This window comes from Ostrea edulis, chromosome 8 (genome assembly GCF_947568905.1).
Source record: "Ostrea edulis chromosome 8, xbOstEdul1.1, whole genome shotgun sequence".
NCBI classification, from domain to species: domain Eukaryota; kingdom Metazoa; phylum Mollusca; class Bivalvia; order Ostreida; family Ostreidae; genus Ostrea; species Ostrea edulis.
Window position 1 is genome coordinate 50,025,884 of NC_079171.1, and position 27,200 is coordinate 50,053,083.

At 33.8% G+C, this 27,200-nt stretch overlaps 1 protein-coding gene and 1 long non-coding RNA gene across 3 annotated transcripts in view; both read right to left on the reverse strand.

The window, feature by feature from the left end:
• Positions 1-23,971, reverse strand: part of LOC130049159 (transient receptor potential cation channel subfamily M member 2-like) — an 80,663-nt gene extending 56,692 nt beyond the window's left edge. The window contains exons 1-10 of one of the 2 annotated variants that reach the window (XM_056146368.1): positions 23,796-23,971; positions 12,842-12,906; positions 12,563-12,691; positions 12,312-12,486; positions 10,304-10,464; positions 10,020-10,103; positions 9,575-9,707; positions 8,431-8,584; positions 7,078-7,189; positions 6,536-6,650 (exon numbers count right to left, since the gene is read on the reverse strand). In XM_056146368.1, coding sequence (XP_056002343.1) covers positions 6,536-6,650; positions 7,078-7,189; positions 8,431-8,584; positions 9,575-9,707; positions 10,020-10,103; positions 10,304-10,464; positions 12,312-12,486; positions 12,563-12,616 — 988 coding nt within the window. In that variant the 5' untranslated portion in view covers positions 12,617-12,691; positions 12,842-12,906; positions 23,796-23,971. Of the gene's footprint in view, positions 1-6,535; positions 6,651-7,077; positions 7,190-8,430; positions 8,585-9,574; positions 9,708-10,019; positions 10,104-10,303; positions 10,465-12,311; positions 12,487-12,562; positions 12,692-12,841; positions 12,907-23,778 lie in introns of both variants that reach the window. The other variant, XM_056146369.1, reaches the window with a different exon arrangement.
• On the reverse strand, positions 1,515-6,517 carry LOC130049164 (uncharacterized). Its single transcript, XR_008797663.1, has 4 exons — positions 4,971-6,517; positions 3,503-3,671; positions 3,032-3,211; positions 1,515-2,736 (listed from the first exon to the last, which is right to left on the reverse strand). It is a non-coding gene; the product is annotated as an uncharacterized LOC130049164 (long non-coding RNA).
• Positions 23,972-27,200: the final 3,229 nt, after the last annotated feature.

Consider the following 27,200-nt stretch of genomic DNA (forward strand, 5'->3'; position numbering starts at 1 on the left):
CATATGTGACCTTTGACCCCGTAGACCTATTTGAGGTCATCGGATACATTGACAAATTTTATAAGAAATTGTTCCCTGTCCAATTCCTAACAAAATTACATGTCATATGCCTATCCAAAATCGTGATCCATGCAGATTTAAATCGATTTAATAATATTGTCATTTAGTCTTTAAAAACCTCTAAAATGTGCCGGTAGAGAAAGGGTTAATCAAAATAGCAAGTACTTCTGTACATAGAATAAATAAGTATGTGGCAATTTATTAACCCTGACGGCACCCTCTCTAAATGTCAACTTGTTCAGAAAGCTTTCCGCATTTTAGAACCGAGGCTTTGATATTGGTATTTAGAATTTTAACCCAAGTAATCATATTGTTACCGAAACCAAAAAAAAAATCTAAGATCTTATATATAAACGACCATGATATTGAGTCAAATGCCTTCTCAAAATCTATAAGCATAAGCAAGCCTGGTAAATTATGGTTTTCTTTATAGGCCATGAGGTCATATATAAATCTAGTATTTTCCTCTATATATCTACCTTTTGTGAAGCCGGTTTGTGTATTAGAAATAAGATAATCTAAAGTACTTTTAATTTTTTGGCTAATACAGCCTGATATTAATTTATATAACACATTAAGTAGAGTGATATACCGCCAATTCTTAAGGAATTGCCTTGGTTCATCACCCTTTTGGTAAACAAGAAATGATACCAAGTCTCTGCGAGTTCTGTATAACTTAAAGTATGTAGGTGAAATTTTTCTAATGGAATGTAAAATATCAAAAAGACAAGTGAAGATTACTAACAATGATCATTCTCGTAAATCCATTAACTAGCACAAAATCAAGAGAATGGTACACACACAACTCTGAACATACAAAAGGTGAGAGCAGGTGAGTATGAACCAACGCATGTGAACCTCACAGATTGATCAATGCTCGTTATCTTCACTTTTCATGGTCACAAAAAGAATGGATTCTATAAGGGTATTCAATACCATTTAAGTCTAAAATTTGTAAAAATAAAATGATAATAATAATAATAGCCGTTTTAAAACATTTAATGACCCATCTCCTTCGTCGGGTCTTTTATGTGTGATTTGTAATTTTGTTTCGTGTGTGTATTTAGTACTTTTTCTTAGAGCATGTTTGCTAATCGTGTTTAGCGTTTATTCGTTTTAACCCTTTCTCTACCGGCACATTTTAGAGGTTTTTAAGACTAAATGACAATATTTTTAAATCGAGTTACATCTGCATGTATCACGATTTTAGGTAGGCATGTGATTTATAATTTTGTTACGAATTGGACAGGGAACATTTTTTTCATAAAGTTTGTCATGTTATCCCATGACCCAAAGAGTTCTACGGGGTCAAAGGTCATTTAAGTGCACATTTTTGCAATCTTTTTTCTCTGGAATATATATATTACGACCCCTCTCACTGGATTCGAGTCAAAAATAGGAAATTCTAAATGTATGAGCTGATATGTCTTTTAAAATACTACAAAAACATCACAATCAAATTAATCAATTTTATTGACAAACAAATATTTTTGGTTGCTAAGTAACAACACTCATGGTGTAATTTTGACCATAATTTGCCTTTCTACATCCATTCGACACAATTCAAACATAATTACATTCCATGATGATTAGTAAATGTCACATTATTTTAAAAATATAATCTTTGACTAGATCTTAATCATTTTAAAAGGTTTTTAACAAAAAATATAATGAAGAGAATTAAGGTCAAAGGTCATAAAATGAAAATTTCGTACTTCATATACATATTCATCATTTTCTAATAATATGACGTTTTGCCATTGTATCCCACTAAATAGTATAAATATTGCAACATTAAAACAAAGATCTTTCCTGTTAAAGGGACTGATTCACGATTTTGCCCAAAATTTTGTTTTTCACTTTTAATGATCAAAATCTACTGTCTAATGTGTTTGAAAGATTTCACATGAAAATTAAGGTTATACATCATCACAGAAGCTCATTTTAGAGAATTTATTATTTGTTTTGTAAACAAAGATTGCGGTATGCTATTGTTTACGAAATTTTCAAAAGAAATGGATATCGATCAAAGTATTATTTTATATTTCATATTTCAAGCATTTTTTAGGCGAAATGTGTCATCTAAAAGTTAAAATTTGTGACTATGCAAAATTAAGATGCATTATATTACAAAATCAATATTTCACTTGTTTGTTTGTTTACCTAAAAAGACTCGAGTCTTTGTTTACATAACACATATTTAAGGCTAAAATATTGCTTTCATTCTTGCATTCAGAAGGTCAAAATTTTGGCAATCAACATTAAATGAGTTATATTTCTAATGTTTAACATCAAAAATGAAAAATATTTTTATCAAAAATTGTGAACCAGTCCCTTTAAAATCTAAAAAAAATCAATTTTTTTATATTCAAATATATTTGGTTGCTAAGCAACAACACCATTATGATATCAAATGCTATGCGAAAATAATGCCCGTTTTTCCTCCTCAAGTTCATTGTACATGTATACGAATGTTCAAGTACTTACTTTCAATCACTAAATTTAAATGTACTTGCATTATATTTAATAAAATTTGTTCTTATATTCAACCTCTTAAAACATATTTCTAGACATAATTCTTGATACTAGGTTGTTCCGATAGGGGCATGCGTTGACCAATATCTGTCTATCGACTGGAACTTCTCAGCAGACATGTATAAGATAATGCCCAAAAATCTGAAGAAAAAGAGAAAGAGTGTTTATACTTAGCCCCAATATACTGATGTATTCTCAGAGCTTTCGAATACTCAATTGGCTCTGTAAATGTTTTCTATAATCAAGGCCCTCTGAAAATTATGCGTTTAATTACTTGTAAAATTTTATCTGGGGTAATTGTAATACACATTTAATAAATGTGTTAGATGCACAGCCAGATTAACTTTGGTAAAGGTAATCTTATAAAATGCATTTTATTATTCGTTTTAAACTGGAAATCACTGTCACAATATCGGTACTTTAAAACTAGTATTACCTGTACATTCCTCTTCAGTGAGAGGCTTCGAACTTCCTTGGGAAGCATATGACAATCCTTCCCCCTAGATATGACCATCACAGCATAATGGTTGGTGGCAACACAGATGGAGAAAACCAAATCTTCTGTCAAAAACAGCTTCATAAAATCTGCAATTCTCTGAATAATCAGGTCCCATATCTGAAAATAAAAATGCAAATAAAATCAGTATTGGCCATCATACCTTATTTGTCAGCATTTAAAACACTTAGCATACCTTATAATTAGAAACAGAATAATGATTTTCCGTGTTTTGTCTCTTTTTGTATGCATGGTATATCTAGTAATGCAACGATAAACAGTAAAATGGTACACGCATATCAGTGTACCATAATGCCATGATTCCATTTGTGAATGTATTATCTGGATTCATTTGAATGTTAACTAAATGTATACGGATTTAACCCTATATTCAACCTCAAAGAGTCATACCAACTGCATGCCAGGTTGTCACTCCGAATGAAATGCCACAGTTCTTGGATCAGGTGTCCCTGTGTCCTCCACATCAACATACTTCCAATGCATGTCTGGATTTGCCAGTAGACTGTCACTAGTGGAAGATACCTGGAAGCTTCCCACTAAATATTGGGATGTCAATAACCTTTTTAAAGATGAAAAAATACAATTAATAATTATTGGTTTGTGTTTTAAAGCAGAATACAAGCTTCATGATAGTATGGGACAGTTTCGCACGAAAGTACTGATCATATTTATTTAAAGATAGAGATGTCCTATATTTGAAGTGCTATTTGGTAAGGGATTACATACATAGTTATTTCGGATGTCAAAGATTTCGGTTGAGCATCACTGAAGAGACATTATTTGTCGAAATGCACATCTGGTGCATCAAAATCGGTACTGTATAAGTTTTACATACATATGTTAGAAATCAAATGAATGGAATATTTCATTATACTTTGCGAGTGTAGCAGAGTGCGTATTGAAAAAAAACACACTATACATCATGGAGGTGTTAGCATTATGCCCAACATATACATGGGAGCAAATACTGAAGAAATTCAGGTTAAAATATACAGTGTCCAGCGAAAATATTGTGCCTCTGAGGGAAATTGAATGGCCCCAGATTTAAAGTAGAATTGAATTGGTTCTTCATTGTACACAGTGTCTAAATCCCCTGGCATGGTACTCTGATGGGGTGTGGATTTAGTCGAAATTAGAGAAAATCTAAGCAAGAAGTGGGCACATGCCCATCAGCTCATAGCACACCAGCATGTATGGATCATATAATTAAATGCTTTATCAATAGCCTGTCATAACCAGATTTTGATTGATGTTAACCACCCCCCCCCCCCACGCACACACCCCCCCACGCACACACCTTTTGTCCCAAACACGCATTTTGTTTTTATTTCTGTTACAATATGAAGAAAAACCTCAAATTACGGTAATATATTCTATTATTACGATAATACAATAATGCAATATATGCTTTCCTAACAGATTGTGTTTTCTTTTCATAGAAAGATAAATTTTTTTATAAACATAGAAAATCTTGGAAAATAGCCTCCGCACCAATGGTCATAAATGCCCAGTCTGATTAAAACCATCCCACCCTTTTCTCATCGTACACTAAATCCACCCTCTTCTTACACTCGCGCGTCAGGTGAGGAGATACCAAAAAGAGGGGGGGGGGGTCAGACTGATTAATGCATGCCGGGCCAGGACAGATTAATTGATGTCAGATATATTCAGCTCTTAATAAACAATTGGGTGTTATACACTTGGTTTAGATATCATAAAATATAAATATTTTCTTTCATGAAACGACAAATTATGGCATCAAATCGCGGTTAATATATTAATCGTGCATTTTTCATAACATGACATAACCTCGAACGTTTTTTTCTTCTAGTCGGCCTATGTGGCTACATCAACTTACATGTTTATACTGAATGCATGATCGTTTGGGTCATCCTGCAACAGGATATCCAAGGTATCTTCAGACTTCTTCATCTGACATCAGGTCGTTTTCAAGATGTAAAATACAATACAAGCGTTTGTTGTGTTGTTGTTTTTTGAAACGGAAACACGTATGTTGCCCGTGGACACTTTCAGAAAACCCCGCGGCCGCGATCCGGATCACGGGGGGAAAAGTATTATACATGTATATACAATATGCAGACTGGTCTTTTTGTTTTCTTTGTTTGGCAGAAAAAATTATTTCTATACCGAATAAATATTACATAACGTTTATATCTGAATTTGAAGTATTTTTTTTTATTCACTCTACCGATGTAACATTCTCATTAGGTGTTTTATGAAGTTACAATTCAAGTAGGTGGTGTAACTGTTATTTACCAATAATGGTTTTTATACTTCTTTTTTTTTTTAAAGCAGAGAATACCTGGCTGATTATTTCATACATATATGTATATTGTTTTAGTGTATCAAAAAGTATCCATATTACCAACAGAGGACAATACAAATAGTTTTCACTACTTTATTGTGCGATGCGCGTCGATCGCTTTCAGCACCGACGTTTTATCGATAATTTTAAAGAAAACCGCGCAGCATGTCCCAATTTCATTTTATCGTAATATAAAAACTAACAAGAATTACAACACGAATAAGGGCCCATCAAAAAGAAAATTTCCTGTACTTTTACAGGCTGTATTTACTTTTCCCTATTTCCATATATGAATATTGGTAAAACGCCGATCTGTTTAAACATTGAGAAATAAAATTGTAAGAAAGCGTACATGTGCAAAAAATAGCTATTTTCTTATAACTTTGCCAGGCATTAGAAATAATTTTTATATGTTCTGAAAGCAGGGAATATATGCTTTTCAAAAATATAAAAAAAATAGTGCATTCATACAGGAGATTAAAAAAATCGTATCGAGGGGGGAAATGGCCTTTCGACAAAGCGTTGCCTCATATTTAGACGAAGCTATCTTTCGCTTTAAATGCTTTTATTAATTTAATAGCTTTATTTACTTAACTGATTTTTACATAGTTAAAAAATAGAGAAAATTTCCAAAAATATGATATATAGATTATATATCTTATGACCGTAGTTTGAAAGATTTAGAGGCACTCCTTTTGCGCTGTCCCGTTTTTACGCGCCACAGGTCAAATTGACCGGTACGGTAGAGAAGGGGTTAATCTGTTTCAGAAACCTGATACTTTGTGTGTGTTTATTGCTTGGAGGATTTGATCTTTTTCCACAGTATTGTAAAGCACTTTATATAGCGTATTTTTAATAGTCTACATTTTAGTTAATGACATTGCATACAAATGTAAATTCTTTCATTGAATTAATCCCACTTCGAATTCCGCAGATAGTCATTCTTTTAAAATGCAGTTTAAGGTAAACCATAGTAAGGATATCATATTTAATTTGGAGTAGTTGCAATTGGTTCACATTTTTCAAAACAAAAGTTAATCAAGTTACAAAAAAGATAACTTCAGTATATGACTCTGATGTTTGAGAATGTAATCTACCTTCCAATGCATTGATGTTAATAATCTTCTCCATTGCCCAAGAGCTAACAATGGCCTCGCCCACAATGTTTGAAAACATCAGAGGATCATCGTTGTGTACGTCGAAGAAACTTAACTGCAATAAGAAAAACACACTTTTCCATTAGTATAACTGTCAGATTGGGATATCCCACAGAGGTGGCAAGACTCGCAGTCTAGGATATAGCTTTGGACTTCTTTCAACATCTGATCCATTTGTGTGTTTACATCCACGTTTGAGTGCACTAATGCAATTCAAAGTTTAGTCTGGTCGCCTCCATGGGTGGATGTTACAATGTAGCTGGTTTAACTTGCATTTGAAATACCATAAATGTACACACTTACATGTATTACCTACAGTGAAACAAACATGGAACAAAGTTTGTGGTCCTTCACCTACAGTTGAAAGCGTCCCTATGAGTGATTTTTTTTTGTGTTTTAGAATAGAACTAGAACAAACAAATAAATTATTTGTCGAAAGAGGTTCAAAGAATCAGATAAATCATAGTCACAAGTATATTTACCAATTCCTCTTTCTCCTTTATTTTTGTGAGGTACTGCTTCAGGATTTTAAAGTTTTTGTCATCAAATCTTATTCCAAAAAGTAGGCTTGCTTTTCTCTTTAAGGATTCTGGGCTACATAGAAATATTATTAAATAATTGCTGTAGTACACCTGTTAAGACTAATGGAAACCGATTGACAAGAAAGTATCATAATATATCTAAATACTGCGCAAAGCATGGTAAATAATTCAGTCATAGTACATATAACATATATTACATGTATACATTTCGCTAGAATTCATATCAATTGAACGACTGATGAGAATACATTAGAATTAATCGTTGATCAATAGTATTATCCTAATATAATTTACATCTCAAACGTTTGTTGATGGGGTATGAACACGATTTGAGCTGAAAATGTTCATATTCTATTTTTCCATTTTAATGTTTAGAATGGTAATTGAGGTATTTCCAATAGTCAGCGAAAAAATGAACGTCAATTGTCGAGGTACATAGGAAATACTGAGCTCAAAAGTCTTTGTTATGTAAATAAAGTTCGTGTCATGTTTTTATTTACATTTCGATACGCAAGAGCTTGTTGTGCTTATAGTCAGTTTTTAAATCGAGGCAAGCCATTGACAAACAATTTGATGGTAATGGGGTTTCAACAGTCTCGATTGAAATCAGCATTTCGCAAATTCTATGGTCGTTATAACGATCTAGTTCGTCAGTACAACCTATCATTGAGTCAAATGCTGTCTGGCGTGTTTCATACCGATTTTAGGTCATTCTTGGCACACTGATTTTGATTACGAATAACTCAGATCAGGATATAGCGCTCACGGCGGGTGTGACCTGTCGACAGGGAATGTTTACTCCTCCTAGGCACCTGATCCCACCTCTGGTGTGTCCAGGGGTATATGTTTGGGCAACTATCTATTTTGTATTGCTTGTAGCAGTTATGCAATTGATCACTGTTCGTTATCTTCACCTTTCATTTATCAAATATACTAGTAAAAGTTTCCTTTAAAGCAGGTTTTTTCAACTTACAAGTTGGTTCTGAACACAGCAAAATAGTTTCTAGTGTTTGGCAGTTCTCATTTTGTTTTAAACATGCTATTTTCTATCAAACAATATATATCTAAATAAAAACATGACACGACCCTTGTTTACATAACACACAATTGTGAGTGCTGTATCTCATTGATATCTCAACAACTGATATTCTAATTTTGGTTGACCATTATAAATGCTTTAGTTAAGCATTGTAAACTATAAAATTGGAAAAATAAAATTTGAAATTGTCAGTTCAAATCGTGTCCATGCCCCTTTAACAATGAACGACATGTCGACGAAGTAATTTCTTATACTTCTCTAAGTAATCCACGATAAGGTCTGCGGCTTTTCCAGATCCTTTCACTACAATTACTGGTAGCTTCATTTCCAAAGCCCCCTCCACGTGTGCAATTGTGAGAATGTCTCCTTCACAGACAATAATTGCGACGGGTACAGGTACCCGAATACCTGGAAGATAACAATTATTGAAATTTATCTGTTTACAGATGCTTATCATACGTTGATAGTTCAATGGTCTGTATATATGCTGTCACAATCATTAAATGTATTTTATTATGTACATGTAGACAAATAATCCTTTGGGGTACTTCAACTTCTGTAGCCCTTTGTGGTGCCTTAACGTTTAGTCATTACAGGTATTGGTCAATAATGGGCTTAAACCGGAATATTCTATGCTTTTGTTAGCCTGCTAAAATGCCTTTGCATTTTACCGACTGAGTCGGAATCCGCGATAGCACGCTTTGCTACACCAGCACGAAATTTGGCTAGCTTTCGTGTAGGGTAAGGTAACCAATATGCAGTAAATATGATTATCATTATCATTTGATGACATTGACTCCTGAGCTTTTGAGCACAACTGCGCAGAATGAAACACCGAAGTAATTACTGGTTCAATACTGTTACCATTGGTGCAAACATATTACATATCTATTACTGAACCCTATACAGTTGAAAAAAAATTGTTTCAATTCAATTTTAAAAGGGACTATAATTTGTGGCGGAAGGATTGATTAATCAAAACAGTCTTAAATCTGCGTGATGTTATAATTCTGGTTCATCTAATATAGCTTCTATGTTTCTACTTCAAAAGTGTATTTCAGTTTGATAACATGATACAAGTAGTTGAAACTTGGAACTTAATAGCAAATAAATATACATTCGTATTTTTGAGCTAGCGACGAAATACTAAGCTACTGGGCTGTAGAGACCCTCGGGGACCAACAGTCCACCAGCAGAGACCTCGACCCAGGGGTCGTAATGTAAAGCTTAAACGGTACCAATTTTGATGCACCAGACAAATTTTGACAAATAATGTAACGATGAATAGCGAGTGAGTCCTGGTTGCCGTGTAAATGCGCATTACGTAATTTTAGTTTTCATTCAACTTTAACAGTCACTAGGAAATCTTAGTAATGTAAATGTGAAATAGAAAATTACTGAAATCCTTGTTCTGACTGAAAAAAATTCCTTCTTTCTTAGAAACGAATCTTTCAAACGCGATCATGTGTTTTTCCACATCAGGCAGTTGTATGCTGTAGTCCAGTTGAAACTGTGCATTCTCTCCGATTTTCTATTTCAAAAAAAGTTTCAGACAGTATTTGAGTGAAATGAATTTGACAAATAACATTAAATACATGTATGATAATCAGGAACAAAAAGGTTGACGTAGTGATGTAATTTTGTTGATGTTTTATTCCTCACACATTTTGATTCATATCATGGTTATTTTGATAAAATTGCACACTGGGAAAACATCATATACTGGTATAATAACTGTACAGTATTCAATCTGGTTAGTTGACATTTTACGAATTCCTGATTTTCCTGATTTTATACAATTCTGAAATGAACGGCTACTTTGATATCGATTTAATTTACTTACTTCCCCAGAAACAACAATGACCGCCGGCTCTTCTTTTTCATTCATCAGGCAGAGGGAATGTTCTGGAGCAAGTGCATCTTTTGTCTGTGAACAATTCACGCAGATACAAGAAAATATCGAATTATAAATAGCAACCACCCTAAATAGCTATGAATATATTAGACATTTTCATTGGAGAAGGCAATATCCATTTTAAATAACAATATAATAATACTTCATGAAAAAAGAACAAGACAAATATATGTATATTTCAATCAAAGACTTGAATTTGACGAATCGTTTACTTGTGTTTTAGTAATGCTGATTAGCTTCACACGTCGTTCCTCATCCCTTATGTCCTTTCCCTTGTTATTGATATCAAATTCCATATTTCCGTAATCCCGGTAAGCGTCCCGGATAATTTTTGACAATCCATGTTTCTTTCCACGATAAATGATCCAAGTATCTGATTTGATAAAGATCATGCATTTTTATTATATTACTAATAGAGTTTATCATCTCACTGGAAAAGTTCTCCGTCATTGCTGTTTCACTCTAATTTTGACACGCGTTAACTTCATACGTGTATGGCATTGTTACATACAATTACAATATTAAACTCGAAATGGTGACATGACTTTATACATATACAATAGATGTTTTACCAAGCCCCTATCTGTGCTCCTCACGTACATATCAACAGCTGTAACAGGGAAACTTCAAATGTACTGTGCTACCTCATATGCCAGAAGTGGTGTAAATCAAATATGGTTTCTAAAAATTCTAAAGAATTTTTAGTAAACTTGAAATCGCAAAACTTTTCTCAAATCAACATCAAAATGTATGACTTCAACACTTTACACGACCATTTCTCACGATAAATTAAAGACTAGATTTCTCTGACACCAAAGACACTTGCCTCTTCAACAAAAATGGAAAACGCAAATATTCCTATTTAGTGATCAGTCACTCTGATTCCACCCACAAGTCCTCCCGTGAAGATCCGGGTTAGAATAGGTTCTCAGTACCCCCTTCCATGTCGTAAAAGGCGACAAAATGAGGCGGTCTTTCCGGTGAGACCACAAAAAAACTGAGTTCCCGTGTCACAGCAGATGTGACACGATAAAGATTCTCCCTGCTCAAAGACCATAAGCGCCGAGCATAGTTATAAGTTTCGCATACCTTCACCGGCAGTGGGGATGTCTCCATATAAGTGAAAAAATTTCAAGGAGACATTGAACAATATACAATCAATCAATCAATCTGAAGTCGAAATAATAAAAAAAATATGCTGGAGTTTCTTCGTGGATTTTGATGACCAAGTCTTATTAGAGTCTGTTGGAATCCCTATGGGCAGGAATCGTGCTCCTCCGTTAACTGACGTCTTTTTAAATTTATTATGAAGCAGAATGTATTCAAAATATTCTAAGAGAGAAGAAAAAAATATATTTCTGTTGACCTTCAATTCAACATTTAGATATATCGACGACGTTTTGTATATTAACAATAATAACTTTCATGCATATGTCGATTCTATATATCCTAGTGAACTCGAAATAAAAGACACCACAAAGTCATCTGCTTCACCTTCATACTTAAATTATTATTGAAAGTAGATATTAACGGACAACCGATAACTCAACTTTATGACAAACTGGGTGATTTCAGCATCACCTTTTCCGAACTTTTATATTATGACGTTATGGATCTATTCCTTCCTCACAAAGACTATGCTAACGTCATGACGTCACAATAGACGTGTCTAAGATAAACGACTTTGTATTCAATAAATGCGGAATGCGGTAGTGATTTTAATACATTTTGAAACTGTATATTTTCCTGCTTTTTATTTAATTATTTTGACTGTGTGATATCAAGTTGGATTGACAGAAATCGATCACGGGTCGGGATTCTGGATTTTCAAGTAAGGTGACCTAATCACTGAAAAATTAATGCCGATGTATTAAATATAGTAACACTATTCCACTATAGAATTTGAACCAATTTCAGAAATAATATAGTATCTTCTATTAAGGAGATGAAGGGTTTTAGCTTTTTCTGGGGGGGGGAGGGAGGGGGGTAACGTATGGCAATCAAGTGAGACTTCATATATCAAAGTAACAATCTACATGTACATGCATGTGTAGGAAATAAGTGTAAGAGAAATTGTCGTTAAATACAATTACTCTTTTACACAATAATTTCCTTCAACGAGTTTTGATTGATTATTTTTACATCTTGTAAATGAAAATATATTTTTTACAATAATATACAGGCCGTTTTTAAAATACCAAAGGAAAAAAATGACTGTACCTCCTCCATTTCTCGCTGCTTCCATGAGCCCCGTTTGAAACACCGCCTTCGGCCATGGACTTGGGACAAAGCTATTGGAATCACCAATAACAGAGAACACCATTGTAGGAGTGATGATGTCAGACTTGTAGACAGCTTTCACTATTCCTTCCCAATCGGCATCAAAGTCAAAATCCTGAAATAGTGTCCTAATTTTATGGCGTGTGACTTCGAGAGAGATATAGAGGAAGCATATTCCTTGATTTTCTTACCTGTCTATCCGTGGAGGTACTGGGGTACATGTAACAAGCCTCTTCTTCTTGCATTTTTGCCCTTCAAACGTCAACTCCGATGTGGTGAGAGTCTTTTATCCAACACTAGGTGAGATTATTCGTGCGATGCTAAACGCGAAACGATACCTTTCAACATGCTTTTTAAATGCAATATTTTTAAGGTAAGTAAAATGAATTAGTAATTAATACCTAATTCAAACACAGAAAACAAATTATATATTTGTCGAGTTTTACAATAAAAATACAAATATATGTTACCTCATCGAACGTCTACACTGAACTTTGGAATACCGTCATACAAACTCCATACGACTTTAGATCGTCTAAAAAAGAACAACTGCTTGTTTTTAAAGTTAGCCTATAACATTTTGCTTGCGGGATTGAAATCTTTGTTTTAAAAGACTCGAACAACCAATTAAAAGAGATTCAAAGATATTTTGTTATCTATCACCAATGTGTTGTAATCGTAGTAGAAAATTCGTTCATCCAGAGAGTTGTTTTATTAGTGCTAGCTCATATTTCATGTTGTAAAGTAGTAATGCGTTGCAATAAACAATGATGATTCCAAGGTACATTTTGTAGTCCTCATATGTCGTAAAATTGTGCTTTTGGGGTTTTTATACTTAAGAGCGAACTGTCCATAAATAGTCTCACGATAATTTGTTATTTGCTTTTCATACACATTATGCAAAAGTCCATTACTGCAAAACAAAGCTAAATTAAAAAAAAATCATTAAATAAAAAACAAAATTGATATAAAAAGAACACAAAACTAAATAAGAAATGAAATATTAAAAAAACGAAAATATTAAATAAAAACGAAAATGATAAAAAATGATTAGATATAAAACGAAATTATGAAATAATAAACAAAAATTGAAATTAAGGGGGGGGGGGTGCAACAAACTTCCAAATAAAAAGGAAATATATATATATATATATATATATATATATATATATATATATATATATATATATATACAAAACAAAAAAAAGTAGATAAAAAAAAAAAATGATCAAATTAAAAAAAAACTTTAAACAAAAAAAAAACGAAATTAAGAATAATCTTTGAGAATACAATATATTTTTCAGCATAGACCTTTACAAGGAAAGAAACATGACTACTCATTATTTGATTTACAGTGATTTAATTATCGCCATTGGAGTTTGATAGTACAAAACAGCCAACTCAGCCATTCATTACACGTTTATCTTCCATGTTCGCTGAATAGTCCCGGTCCTCGTATATCGGATTACAGAATTTATCAAAAATTACTTCAACAATAGCCCCTGTAAATCTAACAAGAAAATGTATGGCTCCCGTCATTCATGTATCTCAACAATCACTCGACTACACTAATTAAGTGTTTCTGTGTTGTGATAAGAGGTTATAATATTAATCTAATTGATTGATCGATATATTGGATTTTAGCTGCATGCTGATCCGTCTTATCAAGAGTTTATTTACATTTCACAGTTACAATGAAATTTGAGGGTTTTATTTTCAATATAATATGTAAGGTGAAGATAACGAACAGTGATCAATCTCATAACTCCTACAAGCAATACAAAATAAATAGTTGGGCAAACACGGACCCCTGGACACACCAGAGGTGGGATCAGGTGCCTAGGAGGAGTAAGCATCCCCTGTTGACCAGTCACACCCGCCGTGAGTCCCATATCCTGATCAGGTAAACGGAGTTATCCTCAGTCAAAATCAGTGTGCCAAGAACGGCTTAACAATCGGTGTGAAACACGTCAGACAGCATTTAACCCAATGCGAGGCCGTTTTGACGAACTAGATCGTTATAACGATCATAGAGTTTGGGAAATGCTGACTTCAATCGAGACTGCTGAAATCCCTCTACCATCAACTTGTTTGTCAGTAGCTTACCTCGATTTAAAAACTGACTATACCCAGAACAAGCTCTTGCATATCGAATCAGTTGAGATATATAAACACCATATGCAGGTGAGAATGGAATATTGCTACATAAATGTGGGAAGTTGACGATGGAGAAATTGAAATCATCCCGTTTGTCATACAGTTGAGTTGTTAGTTTGCCGTTAATGTCTACTTTCAATAAAATATCTAAGTATGAAGCAGAAGTGGACGATTCTGTGATGTCCTTTATTTCGAGCTCACGGGGATATATCAAATCGACATATGAATGGAAGCTATCATTGTTAATAGACAAAACGTCATCGATATATCTAAAAGTCGAATTGAAGGTCACAGCGAGAGATTTTGTCTTCTCACGTAGAAGTTTTTGAATAAATTCTGCTTCATATGAATATAAAAAACAGGTCAGCTAACAAAGGAGCACAATTCGTGCCCATGGGAATTGCAACAGACTGTTGGAAGACCTGATCACCAAAGACCACGAAGATATTGTCAATGAGGAACTTCAAAGTACTTGTGCGTGGAATCAGAGTGATGTTTAACAAAGTTTAACAAAGTAAGTTTTTGAATGACTGATCACTAGATATAAATATTTCCGTTTTCCGTTTTTGTTGAAGAAGCAACTGTCTATGATGTCAAAAAGTCTAGTCTTTAATTTATCGTGAGGAATGGTCGTGTATAGTGTTTAAAAGTCATAAGTTTTAATGCTATTGATTTGGGAAAAATTCCGTGATTTCAAGTTTACTAAAAGTTCTTTCTAATTGTGTCGGTATGAAGTATACGATGGATACAATGTGGAACAGAGAAACCATCGTTGCCTCTCTAGAGGGTGTGCCAAAATTGTTCAAAGCTTTTGCTTTATGGGTTGTATTTGGTGGTAAAAATAACGGGTATACCCTGTATTTGTTGCTTATATTCACAGTGTGGCTATACCACATGTATGTTTTGATTGATTTCATTATCACTATAGCCCCTCTTTCGAATATTTGTTTTGAAATCTTGAAGACTTTATTCAATTCAATTAGTTTATTCACTCAGACCATCCATACAGTGGTATAAACCAGTATTTTAAACAACTTTGCCAAGTGTACAATTAACTAATAGATACGTATATATGTGCATGAGCACATAATAAAGATGGGTGCCAAAATGCATATATAGAAATTTTGGGATTTCAATATATAAACATGTTGGGGAGGACAACGTACTAACCCTGTGGATTTTAGAAAAAAATAAATATACATAGCCTTTTTTAATGTTTTAAATTCTTCTGTTGTCATTAACTCGCTATATGAATTGGTATTTACAAGTAATTTCGAACAATTACTACCTTGAATTACATCTTCATCACTTGTGTTTCTTATACAGCAAATACTTTCACTTTTAATAAATCCATTTTAAACTTAAGCGTTATCCAATTTTTTTTTTCATTTCAAATAATGAAACATGTTTGTAGGTTTGATGTACGTTTGCAATCTAGAGTGCGAGATCCACCAAAGCACCCTTTTCTACACCGAAGTGTCCAATAAATGCATTTCATTTACCGATGCTTCATATGTAAATTTATGTAATTGATGCTATAGAGAATAAGTCATGGATTTCTTTCTCTTCGTTTACGAGATGTGATGAAATAAGGCCATCGTCATAATAACGCCCGTCGTACGTTATTCTATGTTTACCTGGGAAGTTTATAATTCCCTTGGTTCCCTGATGTAGTTGGATATCATCTACAGATGGTGAGCATTTAGACCCTATAGCACAGTAAATGATCTAATAATGGACTTTGGAAATTGATGATATACATGCTTGGATGACATCATTGAAAAAAATGACATCACCTTGCATAACGAACAGTGATCAATCTCATAACTCCTATAAGCAATACAAAATACATAGTTGGGCAAACACGGACCCCTGGACACACCAGCGGTGGGATCAGGTGCCTAGGAGGAGTAAGCATCCCCTGTCGACCGGTCACATCCGCCGTGAGTCATATATCCTGATCAAGTAAACGGAGTTATCCGTATTCAAAAACAGTGTACCAAGAACGGCCTAACAATCGATATGAAACATGTCAGACAACATTTGACTCAATGATACGCTGTATTGACCATTTAGATCGTTGTAACGACCATATAATTTACGAAATGTTGACTTCAATCGAGACTGTTGATACCCCATGTACCAATTGCTTGTCAGTAGTTTGCCTCGATTTAAAAACAGACCATACACAGAACAATCTCTTTCGTATCGAATCAATTGAGAGATATAATCCCCATATGCAGGTGATAATGGAATATTGCTACATAAACATGGGAAGCTGAAATCATCCCGTTTGTCATACAGTTGAGTTGTCAGTTTACCGTTAATGTCTACTTTCAATGAAATATCTAAGTATGAAACAGAAGTGGACAACTAAGTGGTGTCTTTTATTTCGAGCCCACAGCGATATATCGAATCGATATATGAATGAAAAGTTATTGTTAATAGTCAAAACGTCGTCGATATATCTAAATGTCAAATTGAAGGCGTCAACAAGAAATGTGTTCTCGCTAATAAGATTTTGAATAAATTCTGCTTCATATGAATATAGAAACAGGTCAGCTAACAAAGGAGCACAATTCGTGTCCATGGGATTGATTCTGTGCCCATGGGAACTCATGATTTACATGTCCAGATGACGTTGGTTGGAAAATAAAGGACACATTGCATTTTTCTAAACATTATCTGTGACGTCATATATGACTTCGAGTGAGAAAGTTTGAAAACAAGCTAGCCATTTCATAAACAGATTAGATTTAATTGACAAAAAAAAATCAAATACCACATGAACGTTTTCTAATTAACACTACATTAGGGTGTGTTGTGCCCTTTAAGGTTGTACTAGTTGTCAGTAGAAAGGATTTAGTATGTGGTTGTTTTTAAAGTAAGCATGAGGGAAAAGACGTGAATATTTTTTATCTTGTAACAACATATAGGCAGAACTTGTGTTCCCGGTTTCTACCAACTGGTACAATATAGATTCTAAAAAAATAAAGATAAAAAATAATTGAACTTTCAATTATAAATAATGAAATGATGTATTTCCTAACTTTGGATTGAATTATAATGCTTTCAATTTTTTTAAATGAACGCGTACATAACAACAGTACTTGCAGTATGCCGCGCTTTTACTTACTAACAACGTGTTGATCAACATAATAATGATAGATATATTGCTTGGTCAAAATAAAGTATTGTGATTTCCACCACAACTTGGATCATTTTTATTGACTTTCTTCTTCTCAAAATGCACCCATGGCGGTAGGCGTTCTAGGTCTAGTTGTCATAATTTATCTAATCCAAAAATGAATTTAATATAGGATTAAACATTCTTTTTGAAGAATCTATCGATGTGTAAACTCCGGACATTTTACTCACAAACCGAATAAAAGGGCGAAGCACTTTTATGTTAAGTTTGTTAGTAAAATGTCCGGAGTTTACACATCGATAAATTCTTCAAATTCATTCACTTTATTTACAATTGCAAAAATTTGAATAGTTTCCTCACACTATGTTATTTGTTTTCATGCGTGTATGAATACATCGCGTTTTCGGATTTATTGATGTATAAACTCTTGTTCACCTTTACTTTTGTCCAATCAAAACAATTGTAATAAATAACATTGGAATTATTAATAATTATACTGTTTATTAAAAAACCCGCTAATTACAGAAATAACATTACCAAATGGTGTCTAAACAGCGATCCCATGTAAACATTATTTACTTGCAATCGAAAATATCATTTTCGTTTTCCTCACTACATTTGGGTCGCTATCTGTATGCACTGATGGTTAAAATATATAAGACTCGGGAAATTTGTCAACATCGAAATACCTAAAACCTGAGTTTTTAAAAATATCTAACACTACTTTCACAACAAGTTGATCGACAAAGGTCGCATTTGATGTCACTATACCACGTAACTACCTAACTAATTACTTAGGCTTTTCGAAATAGGGACTTATATTTTAAGTCCGTATTGTTGTTAATCATCGCAATATTTTGGCGAACGAAAAATTAGAATTAATTTCTATAAATATAAGGAAGACAAATTGCATACAGTTTTGTATACTTTCAAAACATGAGATGTGTCTTTAAGTACTAATACATCGTGTTAAATTTGACATCTAATAACATGAACCTTATTTTATTTGTAAAGGCCAATATATATTGCAATTTCTGTATAAACTTCTATCAGAATATACTCGTCTACTTGCAGGAGACATATAAACATTCTAAACATTAGTATATTTGAATAATCGGTGACGAGGGAGGAGCGGGGTGGCATTAACAAGAATGAATGCACATGTTAGTTCACTTAAACATCCGTTTTGTATTAATTCAGTTAAGAACACCTGTATTACGAACGTACAGGATATTCAATGTATTTCCCTATATTTTGTAGTTAAGTTACTTTTCCACAGCTAATGAAAACATGTTGAATTGTCTCAACTTCATCATTACAAAAGGTACAACAATCCAAAGACACATCATTCATTTCTTTAAGATAATAATTGTCAGGCAGAATGCTATGAAGTATTCTATATTGTAACCATTGGATAGCAAAAAAGCATCTATAATTGTAAATTTCATTACCGTATATGCAAAACATGTTTTTCTTGTTTGAGAAAAAAATTACCAAGGTTATTGGAATTATTGTTCTATCTATACAACAAATGCAACGTTGCAAAATGTATTGTATATCAAAACTCAGAAATACAAACATTTGCATTGGAAACACTTTTTGACAACATCAAAAAATCATAATTTCGTTATTTATTTATTCAGTATTGTTATAATTTTTTCTTCTACGATTATATTAAAAATATAAGCACTTGCCAACAAAAGTATGAGTGTGAGTATGAAAGAGTGTGAAAGTTGTTAGAAAAAATGACATCTGTTTTTCTGTCTTAGGTCATTATTTGTGAAGAAAACAATGATAAATCATGAAGTATATCAAAGAAAATTGTAGTTATGCTGCTTCCCTCATGAATACGGAAATTTGAATTATATCAAACTGCGTTTTATCCAGAAATTAATGCAATGAGTTTAATTTCGTACTGACAAAACATATCGACACAAAAACTAAATGTATTGGTATTACAAATCGACCAACATTTATGTCCTTATTCTATTTCTATGTCCCCTACTCGCGCCGGTATGTGAGAACGTTTCTCAGTTTATTTTCGGAAGGTCTGTGGTATCATCCCAGGTACATTGTATCTGGGTTCTCTCTTCCACCAATAAAAACTGGGCGCCACCAGATAACTGAAAAATTGTTGAGTGTGGCGGAAAACATCAATCAATCAATCATTTTATATATGCTCACGTTTAAGACTTCTGTTTATATTAAAGAGACAGCTGTGAAAGTGATGGCCATATTTCTTTTCCCTACAAATCTCTCAATGACAGGAATGTATAATTTTAACGATTAAAAAATATTTTGTACAGAAAACAATAAGAGAAACCCAATAAAACTACATTAGATAATGCTTTTAATGTAAAGAAATATATAAGTGAGAATTTTTGTCTTGGAAGACAATAGTTATCTAATTATCAAAATTACATATTCATGTGCCTTTGTTGTAGAGTGAGCCTTCCCCCATAATGAGACTTTCCCCGGAAGCCTGGCTCTAGAGTGAGCCTTCCCCCTGAGGGAAGGCTCACTATAGAGCAGAAGAACCCCCGGGGAAGTCTCATTCTAGAGCCAGACTTCCCCGTGGGAAGACCTACTCTATCACTAATTGTAGAGTCAGACTTCCCCCATAGCAGGACTTCCCCTTTATTTATTCCTAGTAAACTACTATCAATTTATGGATATTGTTTAGATACCATGACCTTTTTCAGCAGGGTATTAAATGATTTTGGTCAAGTCGTTCATTAAACTCAAGAGAAGAAAACGGTGAATAAAACACATTAGAATCAATACATCATTTTGTTTGACCAATAGACTTGAACTTTATCCCACACGACACCTATGCCTTGGTTAGTTTTAGAAGATTGAAAAATGAAATGAGGAAATTTCGAATTTATATTTCTTCTCATCTGCGTACAAATATCGGTTATGTTTTTTAACGTGTACAACTTTAGGTAGGTAGGTAGGTAGGTAGGTAGGTAGTAGAGAGGTAGGTGTAATTAGGTAGGTAGGTAGGTAAGTTGTTAGGTATAGGTAGGTAGGTATAGGTAAGTAATTTCCTGTCCGATAAGCTAAAATTTATTTCATAGTTTGCGCAGGAAGGGATGAAAGCGGGAGTGTCCCTCTACAGCGAGACTTCAAGGGGGTTTTATGGCTCTAGAGTGAGTCTTCCCCCTGGAGGTAAGGTTTATTCTAGAGTAAGTCTGCTGGGAGAGGCTCGCTCTAGAGAGAGGCTACCGGGGAAAGGCTCACTCTATAGCCATACTTCCGCAGGTGGAAGGCTCACTCTAGACCCAGACTTCCAGGAGAAAGCCTCACTATGGGGTGAAGTCTGGCTCTATAACACCGGCTTTGAGGGTAAAGGTGTTTGAAATCATTAAATACATGTAATATGACTGAAATATATAAGATGAGGCAATTTTCATTGAACAACATGACAACGACATGTAATGTCCCTTTAAGATAGCCCATTGCACCAAGACTTACACTTTTTATGATACTCGTCACATAATGGCGGTTTAAAATGTTTTGTGAAAATATCCGTAGCGATCAATTTGTTGGTCTATCATTGTAGTGCAGTGGATGGAATGACGCAACTTTGTTGTTCATGTTTATTGATTATTTTTTTTAAAACCATGATGAGTTAGTGACTGGCAGATCTTTTGTTCATATTATTGAAATATATTTTTTTAAATCATGTTTTTATCCAGAATTGCTTTTTGACATATGTACTTATTACATATCATATCTTTCACGATTAAATAATTTCGTGCTGATTTGATCAACTCATTACAGGCGTAGGGAACCATCTTAAGTTCGTAAGGGCGTCATTTGATTTTTTAAGAAACCTGGTTAGTTTTTAGTATTGTTAAATGGTATGGAGATACACATGGCTATTCATGAGTTAATTGAGTGCACATAATTGATGATGACAGTATATATTGAAGGTTATGTACATGTGTAATTGAAAACATCAGAATGAATAGACAAAATATTGTCAGACCATAATTCGCTATTATTTAAATGTCAAAACACACTCTGCAAATAAATAAATAAAAAACCGAAAATATGAGGTTGAAGAGGGTCTTGTATCAAAACTCAATCTTTAAAGCGGAAAAAAGGCATTCGAGTTCAACCAAGCTGTCGATGTTAAGATATTAGATTTCCATTAATTGGTACAGTGAAACATTTTATAGTGAAGATTACAAGTTAAAAGCGTGACCTAACTATCGGGTGCATACGCTCGAGTTCTCCGGGTTATTTAAACGGCTTTCTGTAAATATATTTTAGCTTGTGTAGGCTACAACGAATAAAAGAAAAAAGGTTTATAGGGAACATGACTCGTAATTTACGTCATTAAAAACATTAATAAAACATAAATGACATGAAAATCGATGCCACTTCTTAATTTGAAACAATTCAATTTAAAGTTGGTCTTTGAAAACCTTTTATTCTTGTATTCTAAAAAAATGAGGGGTGTTGCTTTGGACAAATATGCCATTTCCTCAGGCTGTTACACCAATTGCATAAATAAATATCATGTGCAAGTGTTTGGTGATTGGGGAAAATGTGCGAGAAAGAAAATAAATATTTAGTTTTAGAATTCATTACAGAAAATAACCGCAAAACACTCTTCATTTAAAAAAATGCATTTTGTTTAAAAACTTTTATATTCTAACTTCTTCTTTTAGGAGGATGTAAATAGATTTATCATGAAATTTATGTTTTGAAATTTATAACAAAAAGGCTCTTTACAATTCCCTTGACTTTTGTCGAAATGTTTGGTATACTACAAGGGAAATATCTATATCGCATTTCATAGATAAAATCATGCAGATAAAACACCTCACATTTCCCACTAAAATGCTAGATATAAACTACAGCGAATAGAATTCACTGTGCAGAAAATCTGGTTCTATATATTTTTTTCTAGTTGATGTAATAGTTGAATGCACATGCAATGGAAGTATTTCAATTATGTTGCTAATAGAAGTACACTGCGTTATGAAACAAAGAGAAAAATAAGATATTCCTATGTTTTTAACATACATATATCCAGTAATTAAAAATATCTCTTGTAACATTAGAATTGAATTGAATATAAGTTTAAATTAACAAGGCATTGCAATGGGTTGAGTGTCTAGCATGCTGTTAATATGAGGCAACTGATCCCACCTCTGGTGTGTCCAGGGGTCCATGTTTGCCCAACTATCTATTTTGTATTGCTTATAGGAGTTATGAGATTGATCACGTTTCGTTATCTTCACCTTTTTTAGCTATGTTACTACACGACACTATAACGAGATATTCCCTAACATAATGAAACATATTCAGGTTAGTATAAGTATTTATTATATACATGTTGATGGTTATGCCAATCTCACAATGGTGCATTATGCATTTTTTCTGCAATGTATACGATCTTTCCTATTAACAAAGCAAAGGAATGATTTTACTCTTCAAATAACCTATTCACTTCTGTCGTCTATAATTTTATATGACAATTCTCCGTAACTCCATGGCAATATGTCATAGCAAGGTTCATTACTTTTACACCTGAGTCAGGTAAAGCAGTATTTATTTTACCAGAGTTCTGTGTATGTGTGTATTTCAATGCAGGAAAACGTAAGGCTTTTTTTAAATATTAAGTAAGTCAAATTTCCTTAAACGTGGTACTTTACAATCTATAACAAATCAACAGGGCGTTTTAACCGACTATCACATCTACATATACAATGTAACAAAGCACATCAAAAGCAAAAGCACGCGTAATTATATGCAAACATATCACATATTAAACAAGACATTGCATGCAAGACTATACATGGACAGGTAAACATGTACAGAAGGAAACCTAAACATAACAAAAACAAATGTAGATATCACATGTATTGTAAAAACAGCAGCCAATTTTAAAGAAGCAAGCAAAATGAAGCGGAGCGATATCTTAGATAAGAAGCTAAAGATAAAACAATAACTAAAAATAAGTATTGTCAGTATCGGAGTCGTCACCAGACAACATTTTACGAAAATGACTGGCCGCATGTGTTAGATCGCAATGACCACAAAGGTCTTTTACATGAAATTACACTTGTAAAATTATCGCCCTACCTGCCTTCCGCGCTCACCTGTTGGGACATGAACTTGTTCACTTCCGAGATTGGTTGCCGCCTGTCTTTTTGGAGGGAGAGATAGGGGCACGTATATCTGTTCACACTGGTTAACTAAAATAGTGCATACATTAATTTCCTTTGATGTTACTATTGCTCATGTGTGTTTATTTCCTGCTCCAATGCATGGTCAAACATACAAAATAATCAATATCTTGTCTTTTGTGTTTATATAATCAATTCAATATAAAGATTTCTGAGTTTTTTTTGGTAAAATTTTGTTCTCTGCATGAAAGGGATTTAAATTTCTAACAATTAGTATAGAAAATGATTTCAATGGATGAGTCTGTCGTGTTGACTACACAGGACACTAACGATATGTGTCTTGGGTGATTTAAACGATTTTCTAAAAGTATTTTGAATAAACTCGCATTTGAAATATTGATCAAGCGTTTCTACAAATTGTATTTGCGTTTTCTATTCTATTGTATAAAAAGACGAAAAAAGTATGAGGGAATCAAAACGTTCTTCAGTGTATAATCTTATATAGATTCCTCCCACATCTTTTTTTTATTGTAAATGAATTCATCATTATTAATAAGGTCAGAAAAAATTAGATCTCTCTCACCCCTATTGTCTCATGTAAAATATAAACAAAAAATGTTCCCTATTATATCATAGAAAATGTAATCAAAAAATGTTCCTATCGTTCTATGTAAAATATAAACACAAAATGTCCCTCGGTTTTTTTATGCAAATTCTGAACAAAAATTGTCTGTATTCTATGTAAAATATAAACACAAATCCCTCCCCCAGATTGTTCTATGCAAAATATTTTTTTTACAATGTCCGTATTGTTCTATGTAAATTATAAACACAACTTGCCCCTATTGTACTATGCAAAATATACACACAAAATGTTCCCCTAATGTTCTATGTAACATATAAACAAGAAATGTTTCCTATTGTTCTATGTAAAATATAAATACAAAATGCCCTATTGTTCTATATAATATATAAACAAAACCTCTCCCTATTGCTCTATGTAAAATACAAACACAAATTATCACGATTGTTCTATGCATTGTACAAAACGTTTCTTGTATAACTTTCTGTGTTAAGGCATGTGTTCTAAACAATCTCTAAGTGGAGATTGCAATCACATTTTGGTTGCAAATGATTTGCCTTCAGTTTTAATTTTGTCGATAAGGACTTTAAAATTAATTTCTGTTAACAATCATTGTTACGATGTACATCTATCATGTGACCAGACACAATTGAATTTAAATCTGCAATGCGATACTTAAAGACCCAACTTTAAGTTAACGCCCCCAAATTTTACCTGTGTCGTGATCAATAATAAGCCGTCGGTCAATCAAACTTTTAACAATAGAGCTTAGATTGATTGACGTTTGCAGAGTCCGTGGTCTACAGCTACATGTTTTGATAACAATTACGGCTAATGATGACCGGCAGTCTTTAGATCTCGAGGAAAGCCCCGGTATACCTGAGTTTTGATAGCATTGACTCGCACCTAGGAAATTGATCACTGCCGTCTTCCACATCGAACGAGAATGACCTCCAAAATTTCAGCAAGTATCTCTGAGGAAAAATTATCGGCAATCCGTGCATTATTTGCGTATAACGGATGGGACTGGGATACAGACTGGGAAGTAGAAAGGGGAGAAGAAACTCCAGACATGCCTCCGTCGATCGAGGTGATTATTCCCCCCGTCCCTGAACATACCGAATGCCCGGAATGTTTTTGTCAGCCCTGCGTGGTAGATGACAGGCACAGACAATTGTGGTGGCCAGAAAATCCTAAGCCGGCTTCGTCCAAAAACGGAAAAAACCGAAAACTCCTATACAAGAAGTTTTGGACTATGCTGTGCCATCGTGGAGTATGGCAGGACAGCCGCTACGTAGAGCGAAAATCATGTGCCATCAGTTTGGATGTCCGACGACGACGATTTATTTGGCAGTCAAGTGGAATGAAGAGGGAAATAATGCCAAACTGCGTCGTCCGCCAAGTCCGAGAATGGTTACCAAATCCCGCAAACCTTCCATACATGGGACATATGTGGCAGTGATTATATATTTAAAAAAAAATAATGAAAAAAAAAATTTCAATAAAATTTTAAAAAACCAAAAAAAAAAACACAAAACACACACACACACACACACACACACACACACACACACACACACACACACACACACACACAATAAGGCTCTACAAAGGGGAGGCCTCCACGTGGCTAGAGCTGGAAACATTGAATTATTGAGTGGTAAAAATTTAAATTAATAAAGATGATAAATTACTCAATATTTTAATGGCTAACGTCCCCTACACAATGCAATTTGTCATGGTATTTTCTCTCTACATGTATTATAGATTACACAATCAGAAATCAAACAGTAGTAAAAAAAAATCATAAATAAGTTACTGAGATATTTCTATTTATAATTTATTACGGCTTTATATTTATAAAGGGAGAGAGAGAGAGAGAGTTATTGCGATATTTCTATTTATAATTTATCACGGCTTTATATTTATAAAGAGAGAGAGAGTTATCGAGATATTTATATTTAAAATCTATCACGGTTTTATATTCATAAAGAGAAAGAGAGAGAGTTATTGAGATATTTATATTTATAATCTATCACGGTTTTATATTTATAAAGAGAGAGAGAGAGAGTTACTGAGATATTTATATTTATAATCTATCACGGTTTTATATTTATAAAGAGAGAGAGAGAGAGAGAGAGAGAGAGAGAGAGAGAGAGAGAGGGGAAATGTGTAAAACTGTAGCAATAATCAAGGTAGATGAAATAATATGGCATGGCAATAGTGTTGCATACGTATGACAATAATTACTCATTTAGTCAATGATTGAGAGTAAGGTATGTGTCAACTTCTGTTTGGGATACCATCGTTACACAAACACCACGTCCACAGAAATCCTAAAGAGAGAGAAAGAGAGAGAAGGGGGTGTAGACTTCGTGTCAGCTTCTGTTTGGGATACCACCATTACACAAACACTACAGCCACAGAAACCCTACAGACGACCCATATTGAGGGGTATCTTGATCATTCTTCATTTGGTTGTACATGTACACAGATCTACTTGGATTTATTCATTCTCTCGAAACATGGATATTTTACAAACTACACCCACGACACCGAGAACTCTCAGGACACCAGGGAGTGTCCGGAAACGTGCTAGTTCGTTCAAGTTGGAACTACCCGGTGATGAGTCGGTAAATGCCAGGATTCGTGAGATTTCCCTTATCAAGGAACGATTCCGTGCAAGACAGCAGCGACTGAACAACACGGAAGTGTTTGAGCGTGCCTTAGACCTACTGATAGGAAACGACGATTCAGATTATACAAATCTGGACGAGTCCCAGAATGACGACCAG